The 14,478-nt window shown below is 62.1% G+C and overlaps 1 protein-coding gene across 3 annotated transcripts; it reads left to right on the top strand.

Annotated features, from left to right (window-relative positions):
- The first annotated feature begins 677 nt into the window (after nucleotides 1-677).
- Nucleotides 678-14,381, top strand: LOC308676243 (phospholipase D2-like). Of its 3 annotated transcripts, none has more exons than XR_014028293.1 (25): nucleotides 678-806; nucleotides 1,909-2,011; nucleotides 2,107-2,237; nucleotides 3,898-4,040; nucleotides 5,624-5,723; nucleotides 5,954-6,019; nucleotides 6,115-6,173; nucleotides 6,268-6,360; nucleotides 6,440-6,592; nucleotides 6,874-7,023; nucleotides 7,117-7,200; nucleotides 7,530-7,608; nucleotides 7,696-7,806; nucleotides 8,063-8,242; nucleotides 8,523-8,655; nucleotides 9,055-9,173; nucleotides 10,490-10,603; nucleotides 10,918-11,022; nucleotides 11,162-11,250; nucleotides 12,425-12,538; nucleotides 12,640-12,689; nucleotides 12,872-13,006; nucleotides 13,081-13,234; nucleotides 13,581-13,675; nucleotides 13,960-14,190. XR_014028293.1 is itself a non-coding variant. In XM_081342058.1 (25 exons), the coding sequence occupies exons 2-25, from the start codon at nucleotides 1,957-1,959 to the stop codon at nucleotides 14,182-14,184; spliced, it is 2,760 nt and encodes a 919-aa protein (XP_081198184.1). In that variant the 5' UTR covers nucleotides 678-806; nucleotides 1,909-1,956; the 3' UTR covers nucleotides 14,185-14,381. The 3 variants fall into 3 exon arrangements, 2 of the variants coding, with proteins under 2 accessions (XP_081198184.1, XP_081198185.1); XM_081342058.1 differs by having other exon boundaries at nucleotides 13,558-13,675; nucleotides 13,960-14,381; XM_081342059.1 differs by lacking the exon at nucleotides 6,874-7,023 and having other exon boundaries at nucleotides 13,558-13,675; nucleotides 13,960-14,381.
- Nucleotides 14,382-14,478: the final 97 nt, after the last annotated feature.

Below are 14,478 nucleotides of genomic sequence, written 5' to 3'. Positions count from 1 at the left end.
CGACCTTTGGGGCTGCTCCTAGCTCGGGTGGAGCCGGTCCGACCTGGCCGAAGACTTCCCAGCCGCCCCCTTCGGGGAACGGACGGGACGCCGCCGCCTCCCCCTTCGCCCGCTCCATCCCGGCGGTTTTGAAGGGAGCCAAAGGGGGAGCGAACCACAGCGCCCATCCTCCCCCGCCAGGGATCCCACCCACGGGGGTGGTTCCGAGCTGAGCAAGGCTGCATCCCCGGCGGGCGGAGGGACCCACCGACCCGAGCAGGAGATCCGGCCGAAGAGTCCCGGGCTCAGCGGCTCCCCCGAGAAAGGGGCGGGAAAATCTCGCGCTTGGAAAGTTGAGGGCTGCCGCTCTCCGCCCGCACCCCCACCCCCGGTTGGGCGATGCCTCTCGGGGGCGGGTGGGGAACCGGGTCCCCTTCAAGAACGGCCGCCCGGAGGCCGAGGCTGCGGCGCAGGGCGCTCCTGCCAGCCCGGCCCCCGGCGGACCCACCCGGGACTAGTCGCGCACTCTCTCCAGTCGGCTGGCTTCTCGTGACTTTCTCTGTCGCCGAAGCGGCCCGGACCGAGAATTGTGAGCCGCCCGCCCAGCCGAGAGAGGGGCGGCGCTCTGCACATGCCCCGGGGCTCCTGCGTCAGCGGGGCGGCGCCGCGCTCTCTCCCAAAGCGAGAACGGCCCTCCTTCCCGGGACGGGAGCCCAGCCCTTTCCTCTCGGGCCCTTCCTTCCCTTTTTGATTATCCCGGCGGGGCAGCTCCCTCCTCCGCTCCTCCCGCCGCTGCTTCGCGGACACGCCGTTCCCGCCGTCGGCAGGTAGTCCTTAGCGCCCCCTCCCCGCGCTCTCCGCCGCTGCGGCCAGAATCCCAGCTCCCTCCTGGCGGCGGCGGATGACTCGACCCCTCCGAGCCGCCCGCAGGACTCCGCTGCCGGGGGGCCGCCCCGCGGGGAGGCAGCACGCAGGGCGGGCAGGGCGGGCGCGAGGGACGGGCAGACTCCCGGCTGGCCCCGCATTCGGCCGGGCAGAGGGAGAGCGCTGCGCTGAGCCGCGGGCAGAGGGCTAGACTGCCCGGGGCCATCCCTGCGCGCCCGCTGGCGCTGCGCCTCCGCGAACTGATCCGGAGGAATCCCCGAGCCGCGTCTGAAGAAGCAGCGTCCGTCCGCGCTCCCGGGTAGCTGAGCCGGCCGGGGGGCAGAACGGGCCGGGCTGCACCCCAGTTAGGCAAACTGAAGCGAGGCGGCTGCCTTTGTCTCAGCCTGTGCAAAGAGGGTGATGATTCAAGGTTTCCTGCCCGCCCAGAAACTTAAGGAAATCCCAGCTTAATTGCTCCTGGGTAGCGCTTGGAGCCCTTCCTGGCCTGCAGCAAGATCGTGCCAGGAACCCCGGGAGCGTCTCCGCACAAAGCACAGCAGAAGCGCCCTGGGAAGGTGGGGTGGCCTTTTTTCGACTTGCAGGCCGCCCTGCGGGTTCCTAGATTGTGCCAGAGTTTGCACTGAAGAGGTCAAGTGAAGCTCCCAAGGTCCTGGGGGGTGGGTAGAGTGCCCATAGCCCAACCCCAGCCAGTCCAGGGGGCGGCACACCATTCCCCTCAGGGAGGAGCTGCCCACGTGGGGCTGGGGGGGTGTCCAGGTGAATGCAGCGGCTGCAAGAGCTAACTAGAGCTCCATCCAGCCAAGGTTGCCCTGGGGTCAGAGGTCCGTGTGTGTGTGTGTGTGTGTGTCCCTCCCTTGACCAGCCCTTCTGCCCAACGTGTCTGCCTGCGGGAGGGGGGGGCTTCAAGCAGCTGCCTTTTCTCCTCCGAAGGAGCCAGGCTTCGCAAGGCAAGGGGGGGCACTTGCTGCCTGGGGAGGGGCTTCCAGGCAGAGGATGACAATGGGGAGGCTTGCCTGGGCCCAGGACCACCTTCTTCCTTTCCAGGGCTGGCAGGCCACATCTGGCCCTGCTGGGGAGACCTTGGAAAGCCCAATGCAGCCGGGAGAGCCTGATGAGAACGACGCCCTCCGAGGCCCAGCGGCTGCAGGTCAGGCTGAGCCGGGCAGGCGGGTGGGGATTTGGGGGGGGGGGTGCCGCTGGCCCTCCACGGGGTCTCGGGCTGAGCTCCTCCTTCCTTCCCAGGTCAGCCATGCTCTTTCCCCATGGCGGTCTACGAGCCCAGGCCGCTGCACTCCCAGGCCCCCCTTTTCCTGGACGGGGTGCCCGTCGTGGCACGGGTGGACAGCACAGAGCGGTACACCTGGGGCTCTAAGGTGAGTGGGGGCTGTCGGACCCTTTACAGGCACCCACCTGCCAGCCTCGAACCCCCTGCAGCCCCCCCCCCACAGGACCGGCCTCAGGCACAAAGCCCGGCACTTCCCCAGAGGTCCCCGTTTGACCAGCCAGTCCTCCTGGGCCTCTTCCTCACGGCCTCCTGTTGCGCCCAGCAGCCATGCGGGAAAGAGCTGACCGGGGGACTCGGGGTGTCCTGGGGGCAGCTGAGCCTGTTCGCCAGGAGGACTAGGAACTTGTCCTTGTCGGTAGAAGACTGAGAGATTAAGCGGCCTGGGAGAAAGGAGGGAATTTTGAGCAAACTGCCCGTTGGAAACACAGGCGGTTTTTTTTGCCGTTTCACTTTGCCAAGACACGAACTGAGAAATAGTTACGTTTTGTGCAAGGAAATTCATCTTTACAGGCGGTCCTCGGCTTACGACCACAACTGAGCCCAAAATTTCTGTTGTTAAGTGAAACGTTTGTTAAGTGAGTTTTGCCCCATTTTGCAGCCTTTCTTGCTACAGTTGTTAAGTGAATCACTGCAGTTGTTACATTAGCCACATATTAGTTGCTAAGCTTCCCCCGTTGACTTTGCTTCTCTGAAGGTCACAAAAGGGATCACGTGACACCCCCCCAGCACACGGCAACCGTCGTAAATATGAGTCGGTTGCCAAATGCCTGAATTTTGATCACGTGACCGGGGGGGAATGCTGCAAGGGTCGTAAGCGTGAAAAAGGGTCAGTGCCGTCGTAACTCTGAACGGTCACTAAACGAACTGTTGTAAGTCAAGGACGGCCTGCATTGTGCATGCCAGACTGAGAAATAGTTGATTGACATTCCACGTTGGGTAAACTGGAGTCCCAAATCATTTTGCTCCTGAGAAGGCCCTAAGGGGCTCTCCGCCAAGGCAGTCGTTGGCCCAGTCTGCAAGCTTCCCAGAATTCCCAGCCAGTGCGAGCGAACAGCCAGGAATTCTGGGTGGGGCTCTCAGTGGGGGGGGGGGCAGCTGAATGCAGGTTGCTTTGAAGCAGAGAGGTGACAGAGGAAATTTCCCTCAACTGCAAGCCAAAGTGGGGCCAAGAAGGCAGGTGTTTATTTTCCAGTTGCAGGATATAATTATTGCTCTACTAAACAGCTGCCTGGGAAAGATTGAGGGCAAGAGAAGAAGGGGACGACAGAGAATGAGGTGGCTGGATGGAGTCACTGAAGCAGTAGGCGTGAGCGTAAATGGACTCCAGAAGATGGTAGAGGACAGGAAGGCCTGGAGGAACATTGTCCATAGGGTCGCGATGGGTCGGACACGACTTCGCAACTAACAACAACAAACAGCTGCAAGGGAGACAGGAGCCCAGCTGCCACTCAGGGCGGGAGGGATTCAGCCCGACAGCCAGGGGAGGGAAGGGGCGGCTCCGTTTCAGCCCCTTCCCTCCATCCCTCAGCACAACCCCAAAGCCAGAGGGCCCCTCTCTTAAACTCAACCCTGGGTCCCTCGAGAGGGGCCCCCTGGCACCCCTCCCTCCAGAACAAAGCAGCCCAACGGCCCCTGCCCAGTGCTGCACAGGACACCCCTGCTGGTGACCCCCCAGGGCTAACGGGGGGAAGGGAGGTTGGTGCAAGAAGGCCTTGGTGGTCCCTGTCCAGCTCTCCCCCCCCCCGCAGGTGCGGCCCAGCACCGTCTACGCCTTGCAGCTCAGCCACGGCCAGTTCACCTGGAGCATGAAGAAGCTCTTCCGGCACTTCCAGGAGCTCCACAGGGACCTGATGAAGCACCGCCTGCTCCTCAGCCTGCTCCCGCTGCCCCGGTGAGATTCAGGGGCTGCCGTAGCCAGGCGGGGCCTCCTACAAGGGGAGCTGAGCAGGCAGCAAGCCAGAGGTGTCCAGCCTTGGCCACGTTAAGCCCCCATGGTGGCTGGGGACTTCTGGGAGCTGAAGTCCACAGTTCTTAACGTGGCCAAGGTTGGACATCCCTGTTGTAAACCTTGGATTGGTGCCAACGTGGTTTCTTTTCCGTTGATTGCCAGCCTGCCATGGTGCCTGGCCAAGGTCAGGTCCTCTGGCATCCTTTGGCTGATTTTGGTGCCATCTAGGCACAGCCTTCTACCCGACACTCCTTCAGGCATGTGAGCATATGTAGAGATGGGAGTTGTAGTGCCTGAAGGGTCCCAGTTCAGAGGGACTTTGGGATCAGCTATGTACCAAATTTGAATCTCCGTCTCTGTCTCTCTCGTTCTGTCTCTCTCTCTCTCTCTCTCTCTCTGTGTCTCTCAGTTGGCTGGTTGACAGAACTGTCCTGCTGTTCTCTGCACAATCCGTCTTTCTCTTTTGTGCAAGTTTCTTCTTTCCCTGCGCAGCTGCACACATGATCCTTCATGTGATCACAAGCAGATCCTACTTGCACCCCCAGCCTGGTACAGGAATCCAGCCCTTGGCAGGAATAGGCTAAATTGCTTTACATGATTATCAGCAGAATTTGCCAGCAGTTTTACAAGCCATGAACAGCCTTCACCCCGGCAATCCTTTTTTCATTGTTACTTTTTCACAATTTTTAACTCTTTGGTATCTTGAATTAATAGATTTATTTTAATTATTCCCCTTAAGCACTCTTGAATTGATAAATCACGAGGTATTGATAGTGATTTAGGAATCAATGTCTGTTCAAAAGTCCAGGGGATGAAAATGAGTGGGAGGGTAGCAAGGGGGCCCCCTTGTTTCCGTGGGCAGGGAGTTCCACAGGTTAACAGGCGCCTTGTACCCCTGCCTAACTTGTTTCCAGGAATGGGGGGTGATGAGGGGGGCCCTTCTCCCCGCAGAGGAGAAGCTCCCCAGCTCCCATCATTCTTCGGACTTTCCTGTTTCGTTGTTGTTCATGTCTGGGGCTGAGTCGTTGGCCTTCAAGCTGAGTTCACACACACAAATGTAACCCGCTTGCTGAATCTGTTCTGTTTATCCTGTCCCTTCACCCAAATGGCCACACACACACACACACACACACACACACACACACACAGAGAGAGAGAGAGAGAGAGAGAGAGAGAGAGAGAGAGAGAGAGAGAGAGAGAGAGAGAGACACGCCTTGTGTAGGCAACCTCCGATTCTTTATCAGCCTTGCTTAAAGGTATGGCCAAACTCCCCCATGGCCCCCTCCTTCCCATTTGTCTTTTGAGGAGACCCACCGGCCCTCAAAGGCCACTCCAGGGAGCTGCTGGCACTTCACTCCCGGGGGCGCTCCAACTCCCAAGCCTGGCTCAGCTCTGCCTTGGCCTCAGCCCCCCCCCCCACCATTTGGCAAGGAGAGCCTGTTCCCAGCTTTTTTTGGGGGGGGGCTCTGCCAGGGTTCTCCCTCTGGGCAGGGAGAGGCTGGGCTGGTGAGACTTTCTCCCCGCAGATTCGTCCTGCAGGGCTCGTGGCCAGTCGGAAACTCCCTGGAGCTGCCCGCCTTGCCACACGGGGGTGGCGAGGTCTCCCGGCGCCCGTCCAGCAAGCAGGTGAGGCAGCAGAGAGCTGGGTCGGCACAGCTGCCCCCCGCCCAGCCCCAGGGAAGTGCAGAAGGACCTCTCGGCCGCCTCCCGTGATGGGGAGGACGCTGCCGGTGGGAAAGGAAGCCGGGGATGAGTGGGGTATCCAGGTATCTGGGGAGGGGGTGGCAGTTGCTGACAGGGTGGGGGAGAGCCGAGAGCCCCCTGCAGCCCTCCTCTCGGCTCCTCCTTCCCCACAGAAACAGCTGGAAGGTTACCTGAACACCTTGCTGGAGATGAGTGCTTACCGGGACTACCATGCCATGGTACGGCCCCTCCCCCTCCCTTGGCTCAGGGGCGGGTGGGCGGTGGCCGGGCCTGGCCTGGCCCTCCAGGGTACCCTCTGCTCCTTGCTCCACAGGCGGAGTTCCTGGACGTCAGCCGGCTCTCCTTCCTTCTGGAACTCGGCCCCAAAGGCTTGTGAGCAAGACCTCTGCCCTTTCGCATGGGTGGGGTGGGGGGCTGGGCCAGGGGCTGATGCCTGACCTGCGCCTCCTCCTCCCCCCCCCTCCAGAGAAGGCATGATCCTGAAGCGGTCCGGGGGCCACCGCATCCAGGGGCTGAACTGTGCCGGGCATCACCAGATCTGCTATCGCTGGTCCAAGAGGTCAATCCCAGGTGCCATAGGGGGAGGGACGGGGGGGGGAGTTTGCTTTTACTTTAGCCCCTCCCCCCTCCCTCTGCAGGTGGCTGGTGGTGAAGGAGGCCTTCCTGCTCTACCTGAAGCCGGAGTCGGGCGAGATCTCCTGTGTGCTGCTCTTCGACCCGGCCTTCAGGGTCCAAGTGGGCAAGAAACCCACAGAGAGCAAGTACGGGGTCCGTGTGGACAACAGCTGCAGGTCTGTCTGAGGGGGATACGGGGGGGGGGCAGAGCACAGGACCGCTGACCTGGGCCTTTCAGCCGGATGCAGCCCGCATTTGAGCCGAGGCCCGAGGGGGGCAGCCGGGGGGCACACGGCCTGCTCCCTCCCTCCAGGTGGGTGCCTCACCCGACCAGCCGGTGGGTCTCTTTCTGCCCTGAGAGGCGGGCAGAGGCGAGGGCAGGCAGCCCGGGGGCCCCGCAGCCCAGGGCGCCCGTTGGCAGCCGCTGGGAGAGGTCTGTGCCCCTCCCGTCCTGCAGGTCCCTCGTCCTGAAGTGCAGCAGCTACCGGCAGGCCCGCTGGTGGGGGCAGCAGATCACGGAGCTGGCTGCCAGCAAAGGCCAGGAGCACCTACGGCACCACCGCCACGAGGGGTTTGCGCCTGTCCGCGAGGGGACCCCCGCCCGCTGGTGAGCAGAGACCCCCGCCTGCTGCTGCTCAAGGAGCCGGGGGCAACCGGGGGCGGGGCTGGCCCACTCTCACCGTGTGCTCTGCCTCGGCAGGTTCCTCAACGGAGAGGGATATTTTGCGGCCGTGGCGGATGCGCTGGTGCAGGCCCGGGAGGAGATCTTCATCACGGACTGGTGGTAAGCCTGGCGTGGCCCCGCTTGGCACAAAGGGGTCCGGCCGGCTTGTTGTGGGGCCCCCCTCTCCCTGGTGGGGAGGCTGGGGCATCTGGCGGCCAGCAGAGCCCAGTCCCTGCTGCTGGTGAGCAGGGGGGGCTTCAGCCCAGGAGCCTTGCCCAGACCGGAAGGGCTACCAGGGACGGGGGAGATTGCATCTCCAGGAGGAAGTTGCCAGCAGCCAGTTCTGCGGGGGGGGGGAGAGGGGAGCAGGTCTCCCCTGAAAGTCAGCGGCCCCCACCAAGCCCTCTTCCTGCCCCCCCACGAGAAAGCATTCCCTCCCCCCCTTCCAGGCTCAGCCCCGAGATCTACATGAAGCGCCCTGCTCAGTCGGACAAGTGGAGGCTGGACCTCATCCTGAAGCACAAAGCGGTGAGTGGCCCCCGCAGGCCGGAGGGGGGGGGCTGGCTGGCTTTCCTGGCCAGCAGGTGACCCCGCCCTGAATGGCCCCCCTTTCAGGAACAGGGGGTGCGTGTCTGCGTCCTGCTCTTCAAGGAGGTGGGCCTGGCCCTGGGGCTCAACAGCGACTACAGCAAGAGGGTCCTGATGCTGCTGCACCCCAACATCAAGGTAAGTGCGCCCCCTCCATCGGGCAGTCCCGGAATTTGGGTGGGGGGCTGCACCTTTCTCATCCGTCTCCCCAGTTCCTGGGCCCTAACAACCCTCCCCCCCCCCGGCCTCCTGCTTCAGCCACCTCCCGTCTGGCATCCGGAACAAGCAGGACGTGGGCGGGGGACCCTTTTCTGAGCTCCAGGGCTTCTGGAGAGACCCCCGTCCCGCCTGGCTCCCCTCGCTGTGGGATCCCCCGGCTTCCTCTCCCTGCCAGGTGATGCGCCATCCGGACCACGTCTCCTCCATCGTCTTCCTGTGGGCTCACCACGAGAAGCTGGTGGTGGTGGACCAGTCTGTGGCTTTCCTGGGAGGGCTGGATCTGGCCTACGGGCGCTGGGACACCTCGGAGTACCGCCTGACGGACCTGGAGGGTGAGAACATCCAGGGTGCCAAGGTGAGCTGGTGCCTGAGCTGCCCCAGAAGCCGCCTCCTGGCTCTGCTGCTCCTTCCTTCCTTCCTTCCTTCCTTCCTTCCTTCCTTCCTTCCTTCCTTCCTTCCTTTTATTCCTCCCTCCCTTCCTTTTTCCCCTTCCTTCCCCGCAGCTCAGGTGGCTGCCCCTGGGGTGACTGTCTCCCCTCCTCTGTCTGCTCTGACCTGCTCTCTCTTCTCCCCTCTGCTGCTGGCCCCCGGCCCCTCCCCCACCAGGCCTCCCCCTGACCCTCTCTTTCGCTCAGGGGGGGGCCCTCCCTTCAGGGCCGGGAGAGGAGGCACCCGTGGACCTGGCCACCAACCGGCTGCTCTGGCTGGGCAAGGACTACGGCAACCTCATTGCCAAGGACTGGATAAAGCTGGACAGGCCCTTTGAAGGTGCGGGGTGGACAAGGATGGGCAGCCCGAGAGCCCTTGGGTTGCGGGTGCGATTTGCTTTGCCTGAGAGCTTGCGGTCCTGATGCTGCCCCAGCCCCCCACCCCCACTCACACGAGGGGCAAATATACCCTCACTCGATGCTGCCATGCGCACGCTGCACAGAAGTGTTCTAGCCTGCCCCCCCCCCGCTCAGAGGAGCCTGTCTGAACCTCCCCAGCCAGTGGCAGTCCAGCTGCCAAGGGCAGCCCACGAAGCCCCTCCCAGGTTCAGACCAGAACCACCTTCCTCCCCTCGCCACGGGGGGGGGGGGCTGCCTGTTGGAGGGAGGCTGGCCTGTGCTGGGGGAATCTCCCCCCCCCCCCCGCTGCGCAGTGACCTCACCTCCTGCTCTGGTCCAGATTTCATTGATAGATTCCAGACCCCTCGGATGCCGTGGCGGGATGTGGGGGTGGCCGTTCATGGTGTGGCCGCGCGGGACGTGGCCAGGCACTTTATCCAGCGCTGGAACTTCACCAAGGTGGGTGGGCAGCGGGGCTGTGGGCAGCCTGGCTGGGGGGGGGCAGAGCTGGGTTTGGCCCGGCCCAAAAGCTGCAAGCACAGTTCAGCTCTGACACTCAACTGGGTAGAATTTTCCAGCTGTTTGGGAAATAATTAACAAAAAAAGAGAGTAGCTTTTCAGTAACAGTGATTGTTAGTAATCAGTAACTAAAGCCAAATAACCGTAAAAATATCACTAAAGAAGCATACTTGATGATACTGATAGCGGGGGGGGGGAGAGATTGCCCCCCTTCGGTCCTGGCTAAAGAAATTGGTAGATTTTTTTTTTAATTTTAATTCCATTTATATCCCGCCCTTCTCCGAAGACTCAGGGCGGCTTACAAGCTTAGCAGTAGCCTTCATTCTATGTGTATGCCTGCTTATTAGGGCTTTCACACACACACACCCCAAGCGGCATTATTACAAAGTCAGCTTATTGCCCCCAACAATCTGGGTCCTCATTTTACCTACCTAAGAATCCGAAGGTTCTTAAATGCTGAAGGTTAAATCTTCCTGGAGGGTCCTTGTAGGATACCCCCAACGTGGTTCTTGGCCAAACAAGACTCAAGGAGCTGGAAGGGACCTTGGGGGACCCCTGGTCTCCCCCCCTTGCAGAGCATTTCTTTGGGAAGTCCCCAAAGGAAAACAGGAGTCCCCACTTCACGTGGGAGCCAGCAGCCGACGGCTTGCCTTGCAGAGCTGGAAAAGTCCTCCTAATGTTTACGTTCAGTTTTGGACGTCCCTGCCCGCCTTCCCCGACACATAAGAGCCGCTCTTCAGGACCAAGGGAGCTGGGGGGGGGGGTCTACCCCATTGAAAATTAAAGATGGCAGATCCCCAAACTACTGCATCCACCCCATGGCTTTGATGGTCAGCCCCCCCCACTCCTGCGCAGCTTCAATTAAACCGGGAGCAGCAGCCTGAGGCAGATTAAGCCCACCCACCCCCTGGCTCTCCAACTTCCCCCTCCTCTTCTGGTTCCGGGGGAGGGCAGTGAGTTGTCTCCTGCCAGGCTGATCGCAGAGCTGTTGGGGGCTTAATAAGTTTGTCGCGTGGTTTAGGAATGCCTTCCATCCTTCAGCTGCACGGCCGGCGTGGGCTCTTTATTGATAGCTGTCAATATCCATTTCCTGACTTGTCACTACTCAGAGAGCGATTAAACATTAGAGATTGGCTTGGAGGCGCATGTGAGCGGTTGCATCACTGCACGTTCGCCCTATTTTTTGCATGCTGAACAAGCAGCTGAGAAAAGGGGCTGGGGATCTGGGGCCGCTGACCCCCGTTTCTACTCCTCAGACCATCAAGGCGAAGTACAAAGGCTCAGAGTACCCCTACCTGCTGCCCAAGTCCCCCCACGTCCCCCCAAGGCTCCCCTTTCTCGTGCCCGGTGCCCAGGTGGCCGACGTCCAGGTGAGGGAGCGGGGTCAGGCCGGTGGCTGGGAAGGGGCAGGTTTTGGGGGCTTCTGAGAGGGCCACATCGGGGGCCTTGCTTGAGAACAAGTTGCACCACTCAGGGGTCTGGCTGAAGAGGCTACTTCTGCACACACACCGCCGCCCATTCTGGCTTTTGGTGCTCAAAAGGTCAGGACCTTTTGAAGGGGAAGCAGGGGAGCCCCCAGCCCCAGCATATCCAAGGGTTCCCAGGAGACGGGGGGGGGCAGTGGGTGGGCTCAGAGTCCCAGCCCACCCCTTTTGACCCAGAAAACCGCTGGCTGCGCCCTCAGGTGCTGCGCTCCGTGGACCGATGGTCGGCCGGCCTGCAGGAATGCTCCATCTACAACGCCTACCTGGAGGCCATCAGGAGCAGCCAGCATTACCTGTACATCGAGGTAGGACAGAGGAGGAGGGCCAGGCAGCTCGAATCAGAGGAGGCTCCCGAGGCCTTTGGGGAACAGCACAAACCAGAAAGCGGGGAGCCCCCCCCCGTTCGCCTTTGCCAAGGGAGCCCTCTGTCCTTTCCCCTGGCAGAACCAGTTCTTCATCAGCTGCACAGACGGGCGCTCGGTGCTCAACACCGTAGGAGACGCGGTCGTGCAGCGGATCCTGCTTGCCCACAGGTGGGTTTGGCAAATTGGGGGGGAGGCTAACACATCCAGTTTTCAAGAGCTATGCCGTGTATCTTGTGGAGGGAGCCTCTTTGCACATGCTCAGACTGCTATGACCATCTGGAAAAGTACTGCCAGGTTCTTGTGCAGAGAAACCAGACAGAAAAGCAGGGCAGACAAGCTAATTAACACTTAATGGCAAGTTACCTTAACAGAATCTGGCAAGTAGGGAAGCACTTCTCCTGCCCCACCCCCCTCCCCTTTGCAGCCTGGCCACCAGGGAAGCCCCTCTTGCTGCGGGCTCAGCTGCCTTTTGCCCCACCACTCCCTTGGCGGCATCCAGCCGCCCCCCCTGGCGAGGCCGTGCCCCCCTGCCGCCCCAGGAGCCCAGACGGCGGCGCCCTAGATCGGCCTCCTGAAGCGGGCCTGGCAGTTCCTGTTTTGACCCTGCTGCCTTGGAGAGCCCCCCACCCCGCCCCCCAGCAGGCAAAGGGGGGTGCTTGGCTGTTGAGGTGGTTGCAGAACAGCTGGGCTGCCTTCAGTTCCTGCTGTTCTGTGTCCAGGATGAGAGAGGAGACCCAAGGCCGGCAGCCATGAGAGGGAGAGCCGGGCTAGGAGCCGTGTCAGCCCCTTTTCTTTTGAGGGGGGGGGGCAGAAGGCTTTGTGAGCTGCAGAGGCCCCCAGGGAGCCACGGGGGTGAATTGGCACTTGCAAGCATCGAGCTGCACCTGCGTAACTAACCTCTCTTTGCCCACTAGTTCTCCCTTATTTATTATTTCCCATCTTTATTTTTACAAATCTCAAGATGGCGAACACATCTTCCTTCCCCCCCTCACAACAGCCCCGTGAGGTGGGCCGGGCCGAGAATGACTGGCCCAAGGTCACCCAGCCACCTTCCATGCCCAAGGGGGAACTGGAGCCCACCGTCTCCCGCTTTCTAGCCCGGTGCCTTCACGAGACCAAACCGGCTCTCAGTGTGAACCCACCAGGAGCCCAGCCCCCCCCCCGTTTCCCCCCCATCCCTGCTCAGAAAAGCCTCTGAATCAAAGGCCTCAGTTGAAAAGAGGCCATTTTCTCTCAGTGCCAAGAGTGCTGCGGGAACCACACGGGGGAGAGTTGGGGGCAGGGAGAAATGTCCCCCGTTGTCCTATCATCTGACGCCCGGGTGGGGGTCTCCCCACTGCAGTGAGAAGAAGCAGTTCAGGGTGTACGTGCTGCTGCCCCTCTTGCCTGGCTTCGAGGGGGACATCGCGCAGGGAGGCAGCAACTCCACCCAAGCCATTCTTCACTACACCTACCGGTGAGTTTGGCCCTGGGGCCGGAGAGCCGGCTGCCCACTGTGGCTGGCCATGGGGAGGGAGGGAGGGAGAGGAGCACTCAGATGCCCTTTCCGCTTTGCAGGACTCTCTGCCGTGGGGAGTCGTCCATCCTTAGTCGCCTCCAGGCAGTCAGTGAGTACTGGGGGGGGGGAGGAAGGGCCGGAGCAAAGTTCACCCTCCAGCCCCTCATGACCGCCACCCCAGGAGTGAGGCCTGGGTCTCTGCTGGGGGAGGTGAAGAGTCTCCCTGCCTTGATAGATGGGGGGGGGCTCAAGGCTGATGTCTCCCTTCTTCTCTCCCTCCCACCTCAAAAGTGGGGGAGGGCTGGAGGGACTACATCTCTTTCTGCGGCCTTCGGACCCATGGGGAGCTGCGGGGCACCCTTCTCACAGAGCTGGTCTACATCCACAGCAAGATGCTCATTGCAGATGACCGGCTCGTCATCATTGGTGAGTGGGGAGGCTTGGGGGGGGGGCAGGGACACCCAAGCCCCAGGGTTCACTTCACAGCCTTCCGCCCAAAGGTTCTGCCAACATCAATGACCGCAGCCTGCTGGGGAAGCGTGACAGTGAGCTGGCCGTGCTGGTGGAGGACACTGAGCTGGTGCTGTCCACCATGGGTGGTCAGGAGTACGCGGCAGGGAAGTTCTCGCTGAGCCTGCGCCTCGAGTGCTTCAGGTGAGTGCTGCAGGGGCAGAAAGGGCAACCCCCCCTTTGCCCCCCAAAACCCAGATCCCAGAGATGGGGGTGTGTGGATGGGGCAGAAGAGAGCCCGCGGGGGCCATAGGCAGCTGACGGGGGGGGGGCGGTAGATGCCAGGCAGCGGGATCCTTGCCCTTCAGCTGCCCCCACCCAGGTAGCCCAGGGCAGGGGGGGGGAGTCCTGTTCTCTGCCGGTGCATTTTGCCCAGCCAGCTGCCAAAAGAACCCCCTTTTCTGTTGCCCGGCCGGAAGACAGAGCTGGGGACCCCCTGAGATCCCCAGCCTTGAAAACTCCGGCAGGTGCATCTTGGGGGTCGCTCCAGAGGACGATGTTGACATTCAAGATCCCATCAGCGACCGCTTCTTCTTTGGCATCTGGTGTGCCCGAGCCTTAGCCAATACCAGTATTTATGAGGAGGTAGGTGCCTAGGATCTGGGGTGGATGGATGCCATTTGGATCCTTCTTACTCCGATTTGCAAATCAGTCTCCAGCCCTGTGGATTTGGGGTGGGGGGATACCATGCAGAGGTTTCAGCTCCCTGCCTGCTACTGTCCCAGCCAGTGTTACTGGCTGCAGGCTCGGAGGAAGAGGGGTGCGTGCGTGTGTGAGAGAGAGAGAGACGGGGGGGGGCACCTGGGTCCCTTCTTTCCGGCCGGGGCGCTGACCCTGCTCCCCCTCCACCCCGCCCCCGCCCCGCGCAGGTCTTCCGCTGCCTCCCCACCGACGCCGTGAAGTCGCACCGGGCGCTGCGCGAGCACGTGGCGCTGGAGAGCCTGGCCTCGCTCCACCCGTCCCGGGCGCGGGAGCGGCTGCGGGCGCTGCGGGGGCTCCTGGTCGGCTTCCCGCTGGACTTCCTGGCCGAGGAGCACCTCCTGCCGCCCCTCAACTGCAAGGAGGGCATGATCCCCACCGAGGTGTGGACGTGAGCGCGGGGAGGCCGCTTGGAAGGGGGCTCGGCCCGGCTGCCTGGGCGGGGCCGCGCGGGGACCGGGGGCCGCGGCTGCCGGGTCGAGGGGGATCCCCGCACGGCCCCGTAGGCGGCGCCCAAGCGGGGGGGGGTCGCGCGCTCTTCAATCGCCGGCTGCGGTTTTTCTGCATTTCCACACGTTCAATAAACACGCATTCCGCCTGCGCGTCCTTGTCCCGCGTCTGCTTTCCTGGGGGGGGTGATATATGGGGGGGGAAATGTGGGCCGCCGCGCCTCTTCCCCCATGACCGTC

The sequence above is a fragment of the Vipera berus genome (genome assembly GCF_964194415.1).
Source record: "Vipera berus genome assembly, chromosome: W".
Classification (NCBI taxonomy): Eukaryota; Metazoa; Chordata; class Lepidosauria; order Squamata; family Viperidae; genus Vipera; species Vipera berus.
Note: the sequence above shows the minus strand (reverse complement) of the source record. Positions and strands in the feature narration are given on the sequence as shown.

Excerpts from the sequence above, each read along its gene's own strand:
- LOC308676243 (XM_081342058.1), top strand. The coding sequence starts at position 1,957 with ATGCAGCCGGGAGAGCCTGATGAGAACGACGCCCTCCGAGGCCCAGCG. Across the intron at positions 9,174-10,489 it reads AGCGCTGGAACTTCACCAAG|ACCATCAAGGCGAAGTACAA; the intron begins GTGGGTGGGCAG and ends TCTACTCCTCAG. Across the intron at positions 12,690-12,871 it reads TAGTCGCCTCCAGGCAGTCA|TGGGGGAGGGCTGGAGGGAC; the intron begins GTGAGTACTGGG and ends CCACCTCAAAAG.